Source organism: Mustela nivalis (genome assembly GCF_964662115.1).
Source record: "Mustela nivalis genome assembly, chromosome: 7".
NCBI lineage: Eukaryota > Metazoa > Chordata > Mammalia > Carnivora > Mustelidae > Mustela > Mustela nivalis.
The window spans coordinates 86,087,453-86,110,295 of record NC_139026.1 but is presented as its reverse complement, the minus strand read 5'-3'; the positions used below and the strand labels follow the sequence as shown (position 1 = coordinate 86,110,295).

The window sequence follows — 22,843 nt, the reverse complement described above, 5'->3', positions numbered from 1 at the left end:
CTGTCCCCATAGGTGGTACCTGCTCCCTGCTCTTGAGATCCCAGGATGATTCACCATCCCTTTTTGATTTCCCTTAATCCTTCCACATCCTGGTAAGCACCCTCATTAGTCCTATTTGGTGTGTCAACCATTTCCTTCCAGCACACTGACTGACCTAGTAACAGGTACCAGGTATATATTATTTTCAACACAAATTGAAAATGTCTCAAAATAGACAATATACTAGTTCATAAAGTAAATCTCAAAACATTTCAAAGATATGAAGTCACACAGACCAAGTTCTCTGACCATAATGAGGTTAAATAAGAAAGCAGTAACAAAACAATAACTAGAAGGAAACTCTTATGGTTGGAAATTAAGAAACATAATTGTAATTAATATACCTCCAAGGAATGAATATAAGACTACTCCAACATGGAAAGAGTAAAGAGCTTGGAAGTAAGAGGCTCGCACTCCCATCCTCACCAAGGAATAAGGGTAAACAAAGGGAAAATCAGCAACACTTCTTAGATCTATCAGAGAATTGAAGTCGCAGGGGAAACCACCACCCCCAAAACTGGGAGACAGGTGAACACAGAAAATCATAAGCTCTCTGGGAGTAAAATATGCAACTGGAGCCTGGTCAGATTACTTAAAGGGAAATTGACCAGTTACTAGAGACTGAGAATGGACTAACTTCAGAGATAAAAACTCAGGGCTTACCCTCAGAGGAGCTCTCATAGTTTCGTGAGTTTTACTTCCAGCTGCCCAACTCTGGTCATGATAACAATGAGGGGAAAAAAAATCCCTTGTGCTTTAGCAGGGGGAAGGGACAAGCTAGCATTTGGAAATAAGCCCAGAGAACACTGTTTACCATCAAGGAAAATTATTTTGATGAGAATCTAACAAATCAGGGGAAGGATCCATGAAAGAACAACAACAACAAAAGACAAAAACAAAACAAACAGTAGTGCTGAGAGGGACCAGTGAAGGTTGTTAGAGCCCAAGGACACTGGCTCACTGTAAGACTGAGACCTAATCATAGAACTGTGGAATGCTTCCACTCGCCTCTACCTTACCACCACATCAGTAAGGCTGTAGAATTTCAGGATCACAGCTGAAAGAGCTGTAACACTCAGACCCTATTTAAGAAGGAGTTTATAGAGAAACAAAAAAGACAACAAAGGAAACAAAAGCAAGGACAGGTGAGGAAATTTTGGCCTCTGACCCCACAACTACAGAAAACATTAAACACAGCCTAAAGCCTAACATAAAACCCCCTGCTGAAGGCTTATTTACCTCAGTTCCTTCTACCTGATACTTCATGTCAGGCCTTCAACACAAAAATTGATTGTGGTAATAATTACAAAAATTTGCAAGCCCCAAATTAGTAATGAAACTACTTACAATTTTGTGGGATGTACCTGGAGCAATACTTTCTTTTATTAGGAAAAAAAGAAGTGTTAAAAAGTAATAAACTAAGCTACCAACTCAATTCCAGAATAATAGATTATGCAAGGAACATAGAAGGAATAAAAATGCATATAATAGATTGATTCAAACAAATCCAGAGACTGATGAAATTGATAGAAGAAATTAATAACTTCACAGGTCTGTGACATGACTGATCAAAAATAAATGGACTTAAACAATACTAAGACTGAAAGGGGCCCATAACTACAGATGTTACAGAATGAATTATAAGAGGCTTCCTGTTTCTGATATTGATGGACCGTGTAATTTGGATCAGCTATGTCACTCAGAACAACAAAAGCTGTATAAAATATTTTAAACCATCCACTTGAAAGAACTAAAGCATTAAAAAGGCAGTGAAGAATTTGGGATCTAAGACCCAGGAACAGTCAATCTACATTTAAGTAGATCTAGGGAGGGCTGATAAGAGGATTAGTAAAGTGGGAGATATGTCACAAAGAAGATGAAACAAAGAATAGATAGAGCAAATATACTATCTGAAGAGAAAATAGCCAAGATTTTTCCAAAACTTAAGAAGATATCAGCGCACAGATTACAGAGGCCCTAAGTATACCATAATATGTTACTTGTAAAAAGAAATACACACATAGGCACACCATTAGGACATCTGAAAATGAGGAACTCAGAGAAAAAAAAAAAAAAAAAAACAGCTGCCTGAAGAAAAGGACCGATTCCCTTCAAAAGAAGCACAATTAGATTGACAGCTGTCTTCTCAACAATGGAAGTCAAAATATAAAATTTATCTTGTGTAAAATTCCAGTGTAGCAGACTAGAGAGGAGCTGCAAGTCAAAGAAAGATAATGCTCCAGCTGGCCTGGAAGAGAGCATACATCCATATTGTAAACTGCCTGGGCATCCATGTGGCAAGCAATTACAGGCAGCCTCCAGGAGCTGACAGCAATGGCTGACTGATAGACACCAAGGACATGAGTACCTCATTGGTACAACTGCAAAGAATATAGATCTTGCCAATAACCAGTGAGCTTGGGAGAGGACCCTGAGCCTCAGAAGAAAATCACAGCCTGGTTGACACCTTGCTTTCAGCCTGGTGAGACCCTGAGCAGAATGCCCAGCTAACCATACCCAGACTCCCGACCCAAGGAAATTGTAAGATAGTAAATTTGTATTACTTTGAGTCCCTGAATTTGTGGTAATTTGTTATACAGCAATAGACTACTAATATAAGCTTTTTAATTTCTAACATAATACCATGGAAAATTTATGACATCTGCTTAGATAAATAGGAAAAAAGTACTAGAAAAATATTATTTTCCACAATGACAAAAGAAGAAGGGAAAAATGATCACACTTGTAATCATAAAGATAAATCATTAGCTTAAGAATATTTCCATAGGGGTGCCTGGGTGGCTCAGTGGATTAAGCCGCTGCCTTCGGCTCAGGTCATGATCTCAGGGTCCTGGGATCGGGTCCCGCATCGAGCTCTCTGCTCAGCAGGGAGCTTGCTTCCCTCTCTCTCTCTCTGGCTGCCTCTCTGTCTACTTGTGATTTCTCTCTGTCAAATAAATAAATCTTTAAAAAAAAAAAAGAATATTTCCATAAAATTGAAGATGACACAAAGAAATTGAAAGATGTTCCATGTTCCTGGGTTGGAAGAAAACACGTTAAAATGTCCATACTACCCAAAGCTATCTACACATTTAGTGCAATTCCTATCAAAATACCAACAGCATTTTTCACAGAATTAGAACAAAAAATCCTAAAATTTATATGTAACCACCAAGACCCCAAATAGCTACAGCAATCTTGAAAAAGAAAAGCAAATCTGAAGGTATCACAATTTCAGATTTAAAGTTATATTACAAAGCTCTAGTAATCAAAACATGCTGGTACCAACCAAAAAAATAGACACACAGATCAATGGAACAGAATAGAAAACCTAGAAATGCTTTACTCATAATCATATGGGAAACTAATCTTAGACTAAAGCATGAAAGAATATCCAGTAGGAAAAAGGCAGTATCTTCAACAGATGGTGTTGGGAAAACTGGAGAACTACATGCAAAAGAATGATCCTGGACCATTTTTTACACCATATGCAAAACTCAAAGTAGAATGAAGAGAGCACAGACAGTAATTTCTCTGACATCAGCTATAGCAACATTTTTTCCAGATATATCTCCTGAGGCCAGGAAATAAAGGCAAAAATAAAATATTAGTTTTCCATCAAAATAAAATTTCTGCACAGTGAAGGAAACAACTGACAAAACAACTGACAAAATAAGAGGTGACCGACTGAACAAGAGATAAGATTTGCAAATGACATATCTGATAACAGGTTTAAAAACTGGTGCAGCAACTGTGGAAAACAGTATAGAGTTTCCTCAAAAAGTTAAAAGTAGAACTACCCTACAATCCAGTAATACTACCACTGGGTACCTACCCCAGAAATAGAAAAACATTATAGGGAGGGTATAGGCAGGGATAATACATGTTTCTATCAGCATTATTTACAATAGCCAAATTATGGAAACATCCCAAGTGTCTATGGAGAGATGAATGGATAAAGAAGTTGTGGTATATATGTATATATGCAATGGAATATTATTCTGCCATAGAAAAGAATGAAATCCTCCCACTTGCAACAACATGATGGGAGCTAGAGAGTATAATGCTTAGTGAAATACATCAGTCAGAGAAAGACAAATGTCATGCTTTCATTAAGGGTGGAATATAAGAAACAAAAAAAGAGCAAAGATTAAAAAAAATTAAAAAGGAGGCAGGCAAACCAAGAAACAGACTCTTAGCTGTAGAGAACAAACAGACGCTTACCAGAGGGGAGGTGGATGGAGTGATGGGTAAAATAGGTGATGGGGATTAAGGAGTGCACTTGTCATAATGAGCACTGTGTGATGTGTCACCATGTGGTACTAAATGGTACCATCACTCTATGGGACACCTGACTCACTATATGGTACACCTGAAACTAAAATAAAACTGTACATTAGCTATACTGAAATTTTAATTTTTTTATTTTATTTTATTTTTCCAGTGTTCCAAGAGTTATTGTTTATGCACCACACCCACTGCTCCATTCAATATGTGCCCTCCTTAATACCCACCACGAGGCTCATCCATCCCCCCCACCCCTCTCCTCTCCAAAACTCTCAGTTTGTGTCTTAGAGCCCACAGTCTCTCCATGGTTCCTCTCCCCCTCCAATTTCCCCAATTCACTTTTCCTTTCCTTTTCCTAATATCCTCCCTATTATTCCTTATGCTCCACAAATAAGTGAAACCATATGATAATTGACTCTCTCTGCTTGACTTATTTCACTCAGCATAATCTCCTCCAGTCCCATCCATGTTGATACAAAAGTTGAATTGAAATTTAAAAAAAAAAATTCTATATTTTGGATACTAATCCTTTATCAGATACATCATTTGCAAATATCTTCTCCCATTCCATAGGTTGTCTTTTAGCTTTGTTGATTGTTTCCTTCACTGTGCTGAGCTTTGTATCTTAATGAGGTCCCAATAGTTGATTTTTGCTGTTATAGTATAGAGGTTCCTCAAAAAGGTAAAAATAGAACTAACCTAAGACCCACCAATTTCACTATTCGGTATTTACCCAAAGATACAAAAATACTGATTTGAAGGAGCACATGCACCTCGATGTTTAAAGCAGCATTATCAACAGTAGCTGAACTATGAAGAGTCCAAAGGTCCAATGAATGATGAATGGATAAAGAAGATGTGTTATATATATACATGTATGTATACATCTATGATGGAATAGTACTCAGCCATCAAAAAGAATGAAATCTTGCTATTTGCAATGACATGGATGGAGGTAGAGAGTATTATGCTATGTGAAACAGTCAGATAAAGACAGATATTATATGATTTCAATTATATGTGGAATTTAAGAAAGAAAGGAGATGAACATAGGGAAAGGGGGAAAAAAGAGAGAGGGAAGTGGACCATAAATGACTTAGCTAGCGAGAACAGAGGGTTGATGGAGGGAGATGGGTGGGGCATGGGCTAAAAGGGTGATGACTATGAAGGAGGGCACTTGTGATGAGCACTGGGTGTTACATGTAAATGAGGAATTACTAAATTCCACACCTGAAACCAAATTTACCATTTATGTTAACTAGAATTGAAATAAACACTTGAAAAAAATTTCTATAATATTTCTATAAATAACCAGACATAGGACACCTCAACTTTTTAAGTGATAACTTCAATACCAAAACTTAATAAAGACCAAATCAACTAATCTCACTCCCTCTCAAACATAGTTGCAAAATTCTTAAAGAAAACTGTGCCTACAATGTATTAAAAATGTAATATCTTATGTCCTGAACAAAACTGAGTTTATTCCAGTAATTCAGAGTTGATAGCACATCAGAAAATGAGGGGCGCCTTGGTGGCTCAGCAGGTTAAGCTTCTGCCTTCAGCTCAGGTCATGATCTCAGGGTCCTGGGACAGAGCCCTGCTTCAGGCTCTCTGCTCAGCAGGAAGCCTGCTTCCCCTCCCTTCTGCCTGCCTCTCTGCCTACTTGAGATCTCTCTCTTTCTCTCTGTGAAATAAATAAGTAAAATCTCTCTTTAAAAATGAATTATGTAAATGACTACCCTAACAGACAAATGAAGAAAAACCATATGATCATCTCAGTAGATCAGGAAAGACATCTGTTTTATTCAACATTTATACCTGTTCGTAATTTTTTAAAAAGCAACACTTCTCAGCAGACCAGGAATAAAAGTGAACTTCCTTAAGCTATTAAAGTGATTATACTCCAAAACTCAATAGCAAATACCCTCCAAAACTGAAACATTAAAATTGCCTTCAGATCATAATTAAGCCTAAGTAACCATTATGCCTACTTTTAGTCAAGGTAGTATTTTATTTCATTTAAATTTTAGTTGGTAAATGTACAGTGCAATATTGGTTACTGATTTCTGGAGCATAATTCAGTGATTTGTCAATTACATACAACCCCAGTGCTCATCACAAGTGCCCCCCTTAATAGCCCATCCCCACCCCCCTCCTCCCTCCATCAACACTTAGCTTGTTCTCTATCATTAAGAGTCCCTTATGGTTTGTTACCCTCTCTCCTTTCTTCTTTTCCCCTTTCCGTATGTTCATCTGTTTTCTTTCCTAAATTCCACATATGAGTGAGATCACATGATATTGTCTTTCTCTGACTTATTTCATGTAACATGATACCACATCATTGCTGATGGCAAGATTTCATTTTTTGATGGCTGAGTAGTATTCCATTGTGTATACATACTTAAGATTGTACTGAAGATCCTAGAAAATACAATAAACCGAGGGAAGTAGGTAATTGTTATAAGAACTGGAAATGAAAAAGCAAAACTGTCTTCATTTACAGATGACATGTGGTGGTCTTCATAGAAAAACTGAAAGAATGTACAGATAATTTATTAAAATTCATAGGTTTTAACAAGGTTACTGGACAAAATCATTATGCAAAAGTGAATTGCAATCTATATATCTGCAAACATATTAGAAAATTGAAATTTTAAGATACCACTTTAAATAGTATCCAAGATATAAAGTACATAGGAATAACCCTACTGAAAACAGTTAATTCTTCATGGAAAGATGCATATAAATTTATGGAATGTCAATAGAGAAAATAAATAAAAGGAAATATATAGAGACCTACCTCATGTAGCATCAATAGAGCCAACAACTCTGCCCTAATAGCTCTAGAAATATGACTTTGGACATCACTTGTTTTGATTTAGAAGTGACCCTTGAACAACGCAGGTCTGAACTGTGCAACGCCACTTACATGTGGACTTTTTACAGTACAGTACTCTAAATGTATTTCCTCTTCCTAATGATTTTATATTTTTTAATTTTATTTGTTTATTTGACAGATAGTGATCACAAGTAGGCAGAGAGGCAGGCAGAGAGAGAAGAGGAAGCAGGCTCCCTGCTGAGCAGAGAGCCCAACTCGGGGCTCAATCCCAGAACCCTGGGATCATGACCCGAGCTGAAGGCAGAGGCTTTAACCCACTGGGCCACCCAGGCGCCCCCCTAATGATTTTCTTAATAACATTTTCTTTCCTCTAGCTTGCTTTATTGTGCAAATACAATATATAATACATATAAAATACAAAATATGTATTAATTGATTGTTTATGTGATCAGTAAGGCTTCTAGTCAACACTAGGCTATTAGTTTTGGGGGAGCTAAAGTTTTGTCCCAGGGTCAACTATAATTACTTTTTCACCCAGATTTGGGGCTTGGATGAAAAAACCCCATATTTGGATTGGAATTCAGTCATAAAATGTGGATGAGAGGTTATAGGGAAGTGAGGAGAGCAAGAAAATTCCTTCTTAGCATATCAATTGAAGGTACAGAAATAGCTATTTTTAAAGAACTGGACAAGTTGGTCCTTTTTTTTTTTTTTTTTTTTAAGGAGGTTTTGGATGGATATCTGAAGGAATGTCAGACACCTTGTACTGCAAAGGTCAGTATCCTGAAGCTTGGTTTTTGTGCCTTAGGTTTTAAAATTGTGTCTTACTCCAAACTGAGTTATGGTAAAAAAAAAAAAAAAAAAAAAATGCCCCATTTAGGGGCACCTGGGTGGCTCAGTGGGTGGGGCCTCTGCCTTCAGCTCGGGTCATGATCTCAGGGTCCTGGGATCGAGCCCTGCATCAGGCTCTCTGCACGGTAGAGAACCTGCTTCCCCTTCTCTCTGCTTGCCTCTCTGCCTGCTTGTGATCTCTCTCTCTCTCTCTCTCTGTCAAATAAATAAATAAAATATTTTTTAAATGCCCCAATTAAATTAGATTTTGTAAGACCCAGTGTATGGTAGCATGCAGAGAAAAAGCCATCCCGCACATATAGAATGAGTCAGGACACAAGCATCATAAATTTCAATTTTATAGGAGTCCAGGCTCTCCAGGAGTAGAAAGAAGAGCTTTAGAGGATATGTGAGGATAACTGTGGTTCTTTGGGTTATGCAGAATCAAATTCAGTATGAGGCAGGGAGGATTTTGGAAGAACAGTGGGTGCATCAGAGAAGGAAGATTCTTCCAGATTTCAAGAAATGAAGTGTGAAGAGGAAAAGGTAGAGGATGGCGGTTAGGAGGGGAGCATGTTACCAAGGAGAGCTTGTGACACTGTGTTTATCACCCTATTGACCGCATTTAATAAGGCGACTGGAGTAAAGTGGTACTTAGCCAATGTTAATTATTGTGTTGAATGTACCATAATGGTATGAAATTATATTTAACTGGGGACACAAGGAATGTTGCCTATGACATAGAACCTGTAACTAGAAAATCAATTCAAAATAAAATTAGTAGATCATAGTTAAAGGGCTCCCAGTTTTGAAGCTGACACAGGGATAATGATATTTGCCAGGCCACCTTGTCTATCAGGTTATCTGGTAAATGGAGTAGAACTTTCCTGGGAAAACCTGAGACTATTCTAGACCTTCCAGGATGCCTGCCATGGACAGAGCCTCACAAGGGAGCCTTGGAATGAACTGGGATAAGACTCTCCCCAGGGATCCAGTTAGAATGGTAACACTTCACAAGAGATTGTTGGCCTTATTACAGTTGGCTCCCAACAGAAACCAGTTAGAAGCTCACACCTGCCTGTGTATATGTCCTCCTTGCCCTATAAACAAGCTGCTGGTTTGCAGCAGAATTCACTACACCCTCACTCTATGCCTGTGGATCCCTCCTCTGGGTCTGAGATCAGCACAGCCAATGTCATCACCTTCATGTACCAAAGTCCATGGAGAAGGTTAGTGAATGTGCTCACTTCTGCATGAAAGCTGACCCTGAATCAGTTGAATCCATCAAAGATGAATAGCTCCTGGCTCTCTCAATGACCACCTGTGTTCAGATCACATCAAGCTCTTCACACAGAGGTCATGAAGGAGACTCCATTAACCCCCACCTTGTCCACTTCTCCCTCTCTAGATGCCTAGCTCTGTCTCTCCTTTTCCAGTTCTCTCCAAGCTACTCCATTCTCTTGATCACCCCTCTGAGGTTCCATCAGGTTCTCAGAGTCTGCCCACCAGCCCTCATGGCTCTGGCTGGGGGGCATCTGGCTTGCATGCATCTGGTGGGGCCTGTCTGATTTATGAAGACCTGTCTCTAATTGCTGCAAAGAGGGAGACAATCCAGAAGGTCGATCTTGCATTTCTAGAACTTGAGGGAGCAGAACTGTAGTACCTGGCTATTTAGTTCTGATTCCTCATGACCAGGGAGCCATGCCAATCCTGCCTGGCCAGCAGTCTTTCCACATTTGGCTTTTCTTCTCATTTTTTTCTGTGCCAAAATTTGGGTCCTTACTTCTCTGTCTCTTGATGTGCTTCTCTCTGTTCCCTCCCGCAATGATCCACCTGGTCATCACTTTTCTACATATACCCCATCTTGTCACATAATGCACCCTCTTTTCCTATTTCCTTCTCTTTGTTTCAGTCTCTCTAATTCTCTCTTTGGCTTTAACATTTTTCCTTCTTTTTTGTTTTGTGTGGTTGGGATCTTTCCACTATCTCTAGGATTACTTTATCTCATTTCTTTTTATTTTCAACGCTTCCTCCTCTTTATGTTTGTGCATGACAGTATTTTCTATTTATCTGGCCTTTTTCTTTGTTGTTCCCTGGAGAAAGAGAAACTGAGAAGTGATTCAAGGATGATCCTCTCTTAGAGATTGTACTATAGATCTTGAGGCTGCTGTGTTTTTTTGGCAATGTTTCTGCAAGTCAAATTAAGAGAAAATGGGACTCACATACATTGGGGGGGTGCAAGTACTGAGTTAGATAGAAAGACCCTCCTGATAGAGAGAGGCAGGAACCATTAGGGTGGAGGTGATCCTCCTCTTTCTCTGGGTTTCTGCATGTGGGAAGCTGGCCAGATCTTTACAATGTTCCTTCCACTTGTGAAGTGAAACCACAAGGGAGACTGAGAGGAAACAGAGATCAAAACTAATGTTTATTTATTGTCTAATCTGTGGCAACCTCTAATTACATGTTATTTTAGTTCATGCTTGTTTTATATGAGAAAAAAACTTGTGTCTCAGCTAGCCAACTCCACATTATAGTAAGTGAGAATTGAATTTCAGGTATGCTTGCCTCCAAAGTCCCTGTACTTTATGCCGTTAGCCTTGCTGCTTCCCTATAAGGTAATAGATCAGATTTTTGATGGTTTTTGAGTCTCTAAATATGTAAGGATTTGCCTTAAAAATCATTGGTAGCTCAATGTGGTTTTGATTTGAATCTCCCTGATGGCTAGTGATGAGGAACATTTTTTCGTGTCTGTTAGCCATTTGTATGTCTTCATTGGAGAAGTGTCTGTCCATGTCTTCTTTCCATTTTTTAACATGATCATCTGTTTTGTATGTGTTGAGTTGGAGTTCTTTAAAGATCTTGGATATCAGCCCTTTGTCTGTACTGTCATTTGCAAATATCTTCTCCCATTCTGTGGGATGCCTCTTTGTTTTGTTGACTGTTTCTTTTGCTGTGCAGAACCACATGGTCCTCTCAATTGATGCAGAAAACGCACTAGACAAAATACAGGATCTCTTTCTGATTAAAAGTTTTCAAAGTATAGGGATAGAAGGAAAATTCCTCAGTTTCATAAAATCTATGAAAAACCCACAATAAATATCATTCTCAATGGGGAAAAGCTGACAGCGTTCCCTTTGAGATCAGGAACACAACAAGGATGCCCACTTTCACCACTCTTGTTCAACATAGTATTAGAAGTCCTAGGAACAGCAACCATAAAACAAAAAGAAATAAAATGTATTCAAATTGGCAAAGAAGTCAAACTCTCTCTCTTCGCAGATGACATGATACTTTATATGGAAAACCCAAAAGATTCCACCCTCAAACTACTAGAACTCATACAGCAGCTCAGTAATGTGGCAGGATACAAAATTAATGCACAGAAATAAGTTGCTTTCTTATACACTAAAAATGAAAGTACTTAAAGGGAAATTAGAGAATTGATTCCATTTACTATAGCACCAAGAACCATAAGATACCTGGGAATAAAACTAATCAAAGAGGTAAAGGATCTGTACTTGGGTAACTGCAGAACACTCATGAAAGAAATTGAAGAAGACACAAAAAGATGGAAGACCATTCCATGTTCATGGATTGGAATAATAAGCATTGTTAAAATGTCTATACTGCCTAGAGCAATCTATACTTTCTTTTTTTTTTTATTTATTTATTTTCAGCATAACAGTATCATTATTTTTTCACCACACCCAGTGCTCCATACCCACCACCTGGTATCCCGACCTCCCACCCCACCCCCCGCCACTTCAAACCCCTCAGATTGTTTTTCAGAATCCATAGTCTCTCATGATTCCAATCAAAATTCCACCAGCATTTTTCAAAGAGCTGGAACAAACAATCCTAGAACTTGTATCAAACCAGAAGAGACCCCAAATTGCTAAGGAAATGTTGAAAAAAAAAAAAAACCAAAACTGGGGGCATCACATTGCCTGATTTCAAGCTTTACTACAAAGCTGTGATCACCAAGACAGCATGGTACTGGCACAAAAACAGACACATAGACCAGTGGAACAGAGTAGAGACTCCAGATATGGACCCTCAACACTATGGTCAAATAATCTTTGACAAAGCCCAAAAAATATCCAGTGGAAAAAAGACAGTCTCTTCAATAAATGGTTCTGGGAAAATTGGACAGCTATGTATAGAAAAATGAAACCCGATCATTCCCTTACACCATACACAAAGATTAACTCGAAATAGACAAAAGACCTCAACGTGAGGCAGGAATCTATCAAAATCCTAGAGGAGAACATAGGCAGTAACCTCTTCAACATCAGCCACAACAACTTCTTTCAAGATACGGCTCCAAAGGCAAAGGAAACAAAAGCAAAAATGAACTTTTAGGACTTCATCAAGATCAAAAGCTTCTGCACAGCAAAGGAAATAGAGAAACACATCTAAAGTGAGCTCCTAAGAAGTTGAGAAATGTTGCTAAGTTGTAACAGAGTTGCCAGCAGAACTCTCCAGGGGTTCACACTGATGATTAGCTGCCTTCCTTAAAAGTCATTTACATCAATCTTCCAAATATCTTCTCAGCCATGGATCCATATGCTTTTGTCTAACAACTTTGTTAGGTTCTACATGGCAAAATTTCTTTTCCATTGCCTTCCAATTTTATTCCTAAATTCCTCAAATTTCATACAGCTCTGTTCGTGAAAATCATGGGATTCCAAAGTTACTTCTCAAATTTTAAATCTTTAGGGGCATCTGGGTGGCTCAGTCGCTTAAGTATCTGCCTTTGACCAGGATCCCAGAGTCCTGGCATCAAGCCCCAAGTTGGGCTCCCCGCCGACAGGGAGCCTGCTTCTCCCTCTCCCTCTGCCACCCCCCACACACACCCACTTGGCTCTCACACTGTCTCAAATAAATAAACAAAATGTTTTTTTAAAAAAATCTTTAGAAATGCCACAATTACAGGGCATTCTGAATAATGTACAAAATCAGAAGGAAAAACAATTATTTTTTTCTGGCAGGGAGCCCAATGCCCGACTCCATCCTGGGATTCCAAGATCATGACCTGAGCCGAAGGCAGTTGCTTAACCAACTAGTAATCCAAGTGCCCCAAAATGCACTTTTCTGAGAACAACCTCTGAATCTGTCAGTCATTAGCAGCTATTTTTTCTTGAGTTGATGTTTTTTCTTCTTCTGCACTTTTTCCTTGAGTATGTCATTATTTTATTACTCTGAAATACTGTAGCATTTTACTGAAGCCCTACAGGAGCTCTTAACCATATCACCGTGCAGTTAAATCACATATCGTAACATATCCCTACCCCCAGCTGTACTGCATGCTGCCCCAGAATGTAACAATGCTTGGAAATACATTTTTAATTTGCATATTCAGTTTTCAAAAGGCTTCAGGCATTTTGAAGATTACTGACATTTAAAAATGTAAATGTCTTAAGTAATATTTTTTATTTATCCAGTGACCTAGAAAAGGAAACTTTAGATTTGTTGAGCACTTTCCCTACTACAAATATGTTTCTGTGTAATTCACACACACACACACACACACACACACATTTTGATTGAATGAATAGATTTCTTCTTAATCTTCACAACTACCATACCCACAAATGTGTTTTTCTTCGTTTTACTCTCAAGAAAAGTGCTCTCACACACACGTTTTCATACAACATTTCAGAGAAGCTTGGACACACTGAATCTTCTGACTCCCTAAGCTCAATGAACCCCAGGATAAATATAACCACCTTAAAGTTTTTCTGCTCAGGAAAATAGTGCTTTTGGCTTTCAGGTCATGAAATTATGTGTTTAATCCAAAAAAAGGGAAGGGATTAGAGCATGCAGAAGAGAAACTAGATTTCAAGCTGTGTTAGATGTGGAATTACTAGAGGCACATTTTATTTACACCAGACCTGCAAGAAGATGGCCAACCCTTACAGAAGCTGAAGCTTTCTAAGAACACGCATGATTTTAAACAAGGCTGATAAGTTCATTTACAACTTAAGTGAACCATTTTCATTCCTAAAATAAACATACTCTCCAGAATAAATTAATGATACAGTGCTGTGTGATATTTTCTTTCCTGTGGTCATAGCATGCTAGGAAAACTACAGAAACATTGTGGCTAACTGTTGAATGTATTCAACAGTATCCTGCTTCTCTTTGGTGAGTAGGACAGGAATCAGAACCTTAACATTACAATGAGACATTTTCCCACCCATGTAGGCTACAATAGCACACTTTGTTCATTGTCCTCCTGGGTTCAAGGAATGTAGACTTCTCTCCCTGAACCCACCAGCACTATACCTTGAGCATTCAGCATACATGTATCAGAGAACTCTTCCCTCTCAGGATCTTCCCAGACATCTCTGTAACTCATGGTTTCTTGTTGTTGTAATCAAAGCTCTAACACGTTTTTGTTTAAATTTTATTTCCATATATGTGATTATATCACTAATAATTGTTAGGGATTTTAAGGGGTGCAGTAAATAACACTGCTCTTTATTCCACTGGGTATTTTTTTCCTGTCTTGTCAAAGATTATTTGACCATAAAGTTGAGGGTCCATATCTGGAGACCCTACTCTGTTCCACTGGTCTATGTGTCTGTTTTTGTGCCAGTACCATGCTGTCTTGGCGATCACAGCTTTGTAGTAAAGCTTGAAATCAGACAATGTAATGCCCCCAGTTTTGTTTTCCTTTTTCAACATTTCCTTAGCAATTTGGGGTCTCTTCTGGTTTGATACAAGTTCTAGGATTGTTTGTTCCAGCTCTTTGAAAAATGCTGGTGGAATTTTGATTGGAATGGCATTGAAAGTATAGATTGCTCTAAGCAGTATAGACATTTTAACAATGTTTATTATTCCAATCCATGAACATGGAATGGTCTTCCATCTTTTTGTGTCTTCTTCAATTTCTTTCATGAGTGTTCTGTAGTTCCTCGAATGCAGGAACTTTACCTGTTCCTGTACTCTGTATGCTTTACCTCTTTGATTAGTTTTATTCCCAGGTATCTTATGGTTCTTGGTGCTATAGTAAATGGAATCAATTCTCTAATTTCCCTTTCAGTATTTACATTTTTAGTGTATAAGAAAGCAACTTATTTCTATGCATTGATTTTGTATCCTGCCACATTACTGAACTGCTGTATGAGTTCTAGTAGTTTGAGGGTGGAATCTTTTGGGTTTTCCATATAAAGTATCATGTCATCTGTGAAGAGAGAGAGTTTGACTTCTTCATTGCCAATTTGAATACCTTCTTTTTCTCTTTGTTGTCGGATTGCTGTTGCTAGGACTTCTAATACTATGTTGAAGGGAAAATTGGACAGCTATGTGTAGAAGAATGAAACTCGACCATTCTCTTACACCATTCACAAAGATAAACTTGAAATGTATAAAAGACCTCAACATGAGGCAGGAGCCCATCAGAATCCTACAGCAGAACATAGGCAGTAACCTCGGTCATCAGCCGAGCATCAACATTGCCCACAGCAACTTTTTTCAAGACATGTCTCCAAAAGCAAAGGAAACAAAAGTGAAAATAAACTTTTGGGACTTCAACAAGATCAAAAGCTTCTGCACAGCAAAGGAAACAGTCAACAAAACAAAGAGGCAACCCACAGAATGGGAGAAGGTATTTGCAAATGACGGTACAGACAAAGGGCTGATATCCAAGATCTATAAAGAACTCCTCAAATTCAACACACACAAAACAGTTAATCACTTCAAAAAATGGACAGAAGACATGGACAGACAATTCTCCAAAGAAGACATACAAATGGCTATCAGACACATGAAAAAATGTTCATCATCATTAGCCATCAGGGAGATTCAAATCAAAACCACATTGAGCTACCACCTTACATCAGTTAGAATGGCCAAAATTAACAAGACAGTAAACAACATGTGTTGGAGAGGATGTGGAGAAAGGGGAACCCTCTTACACAAGTTGGTGCAGCCAGTTTGGAACAGTGTGGAGATTCCTTAAGAAATTAAAAATAGAGCTTCCCTATGACCCTGCAATTGCACTATTGAGTATTTACCCTAAAGATAAAGATGTAGTGAAAAGAAGGGCCATCTGTACCCCAATGTTCCTAGCAGAAATGGTCACAGTCACCAAACTGTGGTAAGAACCAAGATGCCCTTCAACAGATGGATGAAGAAGATACGGTCCATATATACAATGGAGTATTATGCCTCCATCAGAAAGGATGAATACCCAACTTTTGTATCAACATGGACCGGACTGGAGGAGATTATGCTGAGTGAAATAAGTCAAGCAGAGAGAGTCAATTATCATATGGTTTTGCTTATTTGTGGAGCATAAGGAATAACATGGAAGACATGGGGAGAGGGAGAGGAGAAGTGAATTGGGGGAAATTGGAGGGAGAGATGAACCATGAGAGACTGTGGACTCTGAGAAATGAACTGAGGGTTTTGGAGGGGAGCGGGGGGTGAGGGGTTGGTTGAACCTGGTGGTGGGTATTATGGAGGGTAGGTACTGCGTGAAGCACTGGGTGTAGTGCATAAACAATGAATTCTGGAACACTGAAATTTTAAAAATTTTTTTAAAATAGCATGGCTCTTCCCACCTGGTTCTGAATCATCTGAGAAATAAGACAGAGTCTGCAGGTGGAGGTTAAAACATTACCTTTACTAATAACAAAGCAGACATTGAAGTCATTGGATTTCCTAATTCAGAAGCAGAGAATTGGACAGAAAAACCTATTCCCTGGTAACTAGCAGGAACATACAGCCACAAAGCCTCCTCAAACAGGGGTAGAGCCTGCCCTGAAGAAAGCCCCTCACTCCCAAGAGGAAGGTGAGAGGAAAGGGATAGAAAACACGTGCTTGGTTTCTCCTTCTAAAATCACCAATCTGGTAAGCTACTCCATTCCCCACCGATCAGTGTGAATAAGGAAGAGAAAGGTCAAGAGTGCTATGCTATCACAATTTCATCCATGTAAAAGGAAACATCAGGAACATGGAAGAACTTCTTCCCTACCTACCCTACCCCTAATAGTATCTAGCATTCTGTTCTCTAATCCCATTAAGTCTACAGTTAACCATAGGGTATAAGATATTAAAACAGTCCTATTTCCACTTTCCTGTTGGCTGGTCCTCCAACACAAATCCCTGCTCTGTTGTAAGGCTCTTGGAACTTTGGAACAGTTCTATTTTGCTTATAAGTGGTTCTAAAAGGACTCAGAACAGTAAGTTAGTCAGCTCTGAAGCCAGTCTAGACCCACAGCTGAAAACCTATACCCTATTCCTCTCTCCTTGCCAAACTGTGCTCAACTACATTGTCCAACATAATAAGGTTCTTCGATGAGATTAAATTATATCCTGAAATTACAATAAAAAGTCATGGCATGTGTGAACTACTTTATAAACTATTGTTAATTTAAATGAGATTACAGACCCTTGACTCTTTAAATAAGAAGCCCAAGGTGTCATGGGTAGTTATTTATTTTCTATCTATACCCTTGGCATGATAAAATCCTATGATCCTCTTCTGGTTTAACAGAGAAGTCTCATAATCTACACCCTTCTGAAAACAGATCAATTTAAATACTACAATGGCCATCATTAAGGCCACCAATAAAAATGATATTTTAGAGATTCACAATTAGGTTTAAAGCACATAGCAAGAATTTCTGATGTCCAGTCTCAAAAAATTCTTTGTCAGAAACAACCACAAGGACATGTTTTATGTTACAGAGTAATATGAGATTGTCTACAGATGAAGGAGAATGAATGCTTTATTATTTTCTTGCTTGTGTTTCTTCAAATAACAGTTAAGAGAGCATGTGATTTTCGAGTCGAGGTGCTAAAATTCAGTTAGCACTGGGACAAAATTAAAAGTCCTGAGAAGGTCAAAACATATACTATGAAAAAGTAAGAGCAAGTAAGCTTATTAACAAGTGGAATATGTGACAGTTAATGTGCAGTATATATGTAACTTAGTATTATTATTTAAGTAAACATTGATCATCTGTGGTATGGATGTTGAAGAACTAACGAGGTCATCACCACAATTCTCTTCCAGAGTGGCCCACCTGGTCAGACCATCCTCCCTGGACCAGTTCTTCTTCAAACACCATGGGATTTTCTCTATTATTTGCTGCAGTGATTCAGTGATAAACATCATCACTAGCCAAGCAACAGAATGAGGTAGGATGTGATTTTCAAGTCATTATCCTATTTATTTATACAAATGCTTGACTAGTTAACCCTAGTAGTTAACAAGGCACTAGATGCCGGTTATCATGGAGTATTTTTCTGGGACAGTGAACCACAATAAGCATTTATATACTGCTATAGGTCCTAGTGTTTTCTTCAGTTGAACTTCAGTTTTTTCTTGGGCAAGTCCCAGGTTTATCTGGAGCATAGCTCACTGCCTTCCCTTGCCCAGGTTCTGACCTCAAACCCAACATGTCCATTGGGCCCATGATTCCAGGCCGCTTCTTGGGTTAAACATTGCTCTCTGACCCTCCCTGCCCTTTATGGGCCCCAATGAGGAGAAGTTCTAGGTACAGTTCAAGGGGAATGTTCCAAAGTATAGATGATTGGAATGGCCTACTGCCTTGACCTACCAGGAAATCATCTATTAGAAATCCAATCTGGAAAAGAGTAGCAGTTAGTGGGGTAGGTCTCTTCTAAAATTAAGATAGGCAACATGAGATGTTTAAATCATGAAGGGAAGGCAGTCTAACCAGAGGTAGCTGAATGGCAGATAGCCACACCAAATATGAGAAAGGGAGAGAGAGAAGAAAAGAGTGAGAAGTGGAAGTGGAGAAAGGAGGGGGAAAGACTATCAGAGGGGGTAGAGTAAGATTGTGTAGAAAAAGGAGCGAGAGAAAAGGAAATGAAGAAGAGTGATTGGCAGAACTGAAGGTTAAGAAGGAATATGGTAACCATGTATAAGCATCTGAAAGTAGAAGGGATCTAACTGACATCCTAACTCCAAGACAAGATGAAGAGTACAAGAGAGATTTAACATGAACATAATGACTTCCTAAAAGTCACAATAATGAGAAAAGAACATGAGGATTCTGAATGCTCATTCTCCAATGACGGGAAAAGAATAAGACTAATCCTGAAAGCAAAGGGACAGATCAAAGTTTTCATTCCAGAAAGGCTAAATTTATGCCCTACTCATAGCTTCCCTGGTCTCACAGCAATGGATGCATCCTTTCCACCCAAAAGTGCTTATCCCTAAGTTCCAACCCCTGTAGGAAAATTGTATCCTATTGGGAAAGCATGTGAGAGCTTAGAGCCAGGCCCCATCTCCAGCATGCACTGCATGGGTGGTGGATACAGCAGCACAAACTACTGGGAGAGGGAGTCTGGAAAGAGGGTAAGCGTGGCGGTTCCCAGAGTTATGCAAATCATTCTCCCTTAAGGGGCAATGCTGAAGGCTAGAATGTGACTGTTTCCTCTGAAACTTCAAACCATTCATCATTTTAAATATATACACTAGACTGAGCATTTTTTTCTTCTAGAAAAATATGTCTTTAAACATCTCCCAAGTACTTCCTAAATATGATCTTCTATCAGCAAACAACCGTCATGCCCTCCCCTCAAATACTTCATTCCTTAAATTCTTCATTTCTTAAACCAGTCCTCATTTGGCATGGGTTCCCAGCCCAACCACCCTAGTTTTGCATCTCTGAACACATTTTGGTTACTGGCCTACCCTTCAATATTTATGGTCCTGGAGCAGATGCAGTACTTCATTTGAGGCCTGACCAAACCAGAAGAAACTATATCCTTTGCTTCCTCAATTTTTGATATTACAATTCTATATATGCAGCCTATAGTGACACTGGCATTTTCACTGCTCCACAACACTGCCAATTACATAGTTTACTAAAGTTCCAACATGTCTGCCACTACTCATTTTTCTTCTATAGCTGCATCTCTTAGCCCAGGTGACTACCTAACATTCCCCTACAACTGTCTCACCTTTGCCTTTCCTGTTCTACCTCCTCAAGCAGGTCCAAGACAGTGGACCTAAGGAACAGCAGCACAGTGACAGAATTTATCCTCGTGGGCTTTGAACAGAGCTCCTCTTCCACTCGGGCATTGCTCTTTGCACTCTTCCTAGCCCTCTACAGCCTTGCCATGGCCATGAATGGCCTCATCATCTTCATCACCTGGACAGACCCCAGGCTCAACAGCCCCATGTACTTCTTCCTTGGTCACCTGTCCTTCCTGGATGTCTGCTTCATCACCACCACCATCCCACAGATGCTGATCCACCTGGTGGTCAAGAACCACATTGTCTCCTTTGTCTCTTGCTCAACCCAGATGTACTTGGTCTTCTGTGCAGGTGTGGCCGAGTGCATCCTTTTAGCTTTTATGGCCTATGACCGTTATGTTGCCATCTGCCACCCACTCAGCTATGCCCAGATCATGAGCCGGCAGGTTTGTGTGAAGCTGGTGAGTACTGCCTGGTTCTTCGGGCTGATCAATGGCATCTTTCTTGAGTATCTGTCATTCCGGAATCCCTTCTGTAGAGACAACCACATAGAAAACTTCTTCTGTGAGGCCCCCATAGTAATAGCTCTCTCTTGTGGAGACCTTCAGTTTAGTCTGAAGATGATCTTTGCCGATGCCATCGTGGTGCTGCTCAGCCCCATGGTGCTCATTGTCATCTCCTATGCACGCATCCTGGCCTCCATCCTTGGCAGAACCTCCTCCTCAGGTCGTGGAAAGACCTTCTCTACTTGTGCCTCCCACCTGACTGTGGTCATCCTTCTCTACACCTCAGCCATGTTCTCTTATATGAACCCTCGCAGCACACATGGCCCTGACAAAGACAAGCCTTTCTCCCTCCTCTACACCATCATCACCCCGATGTGCAACCCCATCATCTATAGTTTTCGAAACAAGGAAATGAAGGGAGCCATGATGAGGGCTCTTAGGAGGACCAGCCTGGCCTAAGCAGAGTCTGTCTAGTGGGAAGCCTCCTGGAAGAGAAGCTCCCTCCCTGAGTCCTGACAACTGGGTAACTTTCCCATGCTGAAAAGCTCTAGGAAAGAGCATTCATAGTTTTCTTCCCACTGGCATCAGACCTGGAAGATTATGTTGATGTCTAATGCTCATCTATCTGATTTATTTCCAGTATTGTTTTCTCTTGGTCCTTTCTCAGGATAATTTGAGATTTTCCTATTTTTCTTCTTCGTCTTTATAACCGGATCTTATAAGGACATAAATGTACTTAACTCCATTTCATTTTATTTGTACAGTACTTTCACATGCTATTCCCAGCCTGAGTTTTGCATTTACGTCTGGAAGTAAAGTTTTCCTCTCTTTCAACTTGTCATTTTAGTCTTTTCTTTCTCATGTTCCACTCTTGTGTCCTGAATCAACCTTCAGCCACCCCATCTCTACATAAGAAAAAGTAGAGGGAAAAATTAAGGAAAAGGAGATTAGGGAGCAGTGTTGACATTAAGAAAAGTCAGAGAAAAACAGAAAATGAAAAATATCATCAGCCTCAACTCCATATCTTAGGCTCCACTAGCCCGTGAGGGAGAACTTACAGTGGCATTAAATTGCCACCATAATAATGCATTCAACTTAAGTTTATCCTTGTGTGTAGAGGAAAGGAAGGTGAGAGAAGCTAGTGTGTCAAACCCCTTCTCCTACCTTTCCTAGTTTCCTAGGTAACATGATTGCCTGGTATTTCTCTTTTGATCGAAGTAGTCAAAGCCTCTGCAAGCTTCTCAGACTACTAGTCACTGTCCTTCCCTGGTGTAGACTTCCAGTGAACTCCCTTCTCCCTACTATTTGCCTTTTTCCCCAACCATCTTTCATTTCATTCCAACTCAATCCTACTGCACCTTAACTTCCCATCTCAAATGGATACATTTCATTTCCTGTGCTTTAAGGAATACCTCTCCACATTACCTCTACCACTGCAGAAGCCTTTCCAATACCAACCCTGACCTCTCTCACTTCCTCTAGCTTCTCTCCTTAACCACATTTAGCATCTCTTGAGAGGTGATTATATTTTAGCCATTCCCTTTCTTTGAAAATTGCATTTTTTTTCTTTCATAATAATAGAAAAGGGGACAGGGCAGGGGCACCAGGTAGCTCAGTTGGTTAAGCGTCTGCCTTGGGCTCAGGTCATGATCAGTCTTGGGATCAAGTTCGTGTCAGGCTCCCTACTAAGGGAGCCTGCTTCTCCCTCTCCTGCCCACTCATGCTTTCTCACTATCTCTGTCTCTCTTTCTCAAATAAATAATTTTTTTTTAATCTGAGAGAGAAAAAAAGGAAAGACACGGGGACAGGTCTGTTCTTTATTTCCTGGTGCCACTTCCGTAAGATAAATGCACCTCAGTTAGGATTCCCTCAAATAGATATACTACCCTTTCCACATCATACTTATCACACTACTTTCTGCAATGACTTTAAAGTGGTAGCTTCACTCCACAAGGTTCTAATCTTTTGAATCCAAATTGGTTAATCTCTAGATATCCAAGGTCATGTGAGAAGGCCTTCTCAGTCAGCAGGAAGAAATGAAACACCTGTGTAATTGAGAAGAAACAATAAACATAGAACATAAAATTTTCATTATCAAAGAGAAGTTACACTAGGCAAATTAAATGGACAAAATTAAGCATGAAAGAAAGACTTTATTTAAGACTATTGCAGAATGCCTGAGTGGCTCAGTTGCTTAGGTGCCTGCCTTGGGCTCAGGTCATGATCCCAGGTCCTGCATCAGGCTCCCTGCTCAGTGGAGAGCCTGCCTTTCCCTCTCCCTCTGCCTGCTGCTCCCTCTACTTGTGCGCTCTCTCTCTTCTGTTAAATAAATAAAATCTTAAAAAAGAGAGACAGAGATTATTGCAATAGGAAGTT

General features: G+C 39.5%; 1 protein-coding gene across 1 annotated transcript; it reads left to right on the top strand.

Moving 5' to 3' along the window:
- Positions 1-19,993: 19,993 nt before the first annotated feature.
- Positions 19,994-20,926, top strand: OR10AD1 (olfactory receptor family 10 subfamily AD member 1; the record flags this gene model as incomplete). The annotated part of the gene is made up of 1 exon (XM_082741097.1): positions 19,994-20,926. Exon 1 carries the CDS (start codon positions 20,105-20,107, stop codon positions 20,924-20,926), a length of 822 nt encoding a protein of 273 aa, XP_082597223.1. The 5' UTR covers positions 19,994-20,104.
- Between the last annotated feature and the right edge of the window lie 1,917 nt (positions 20,927-22,843).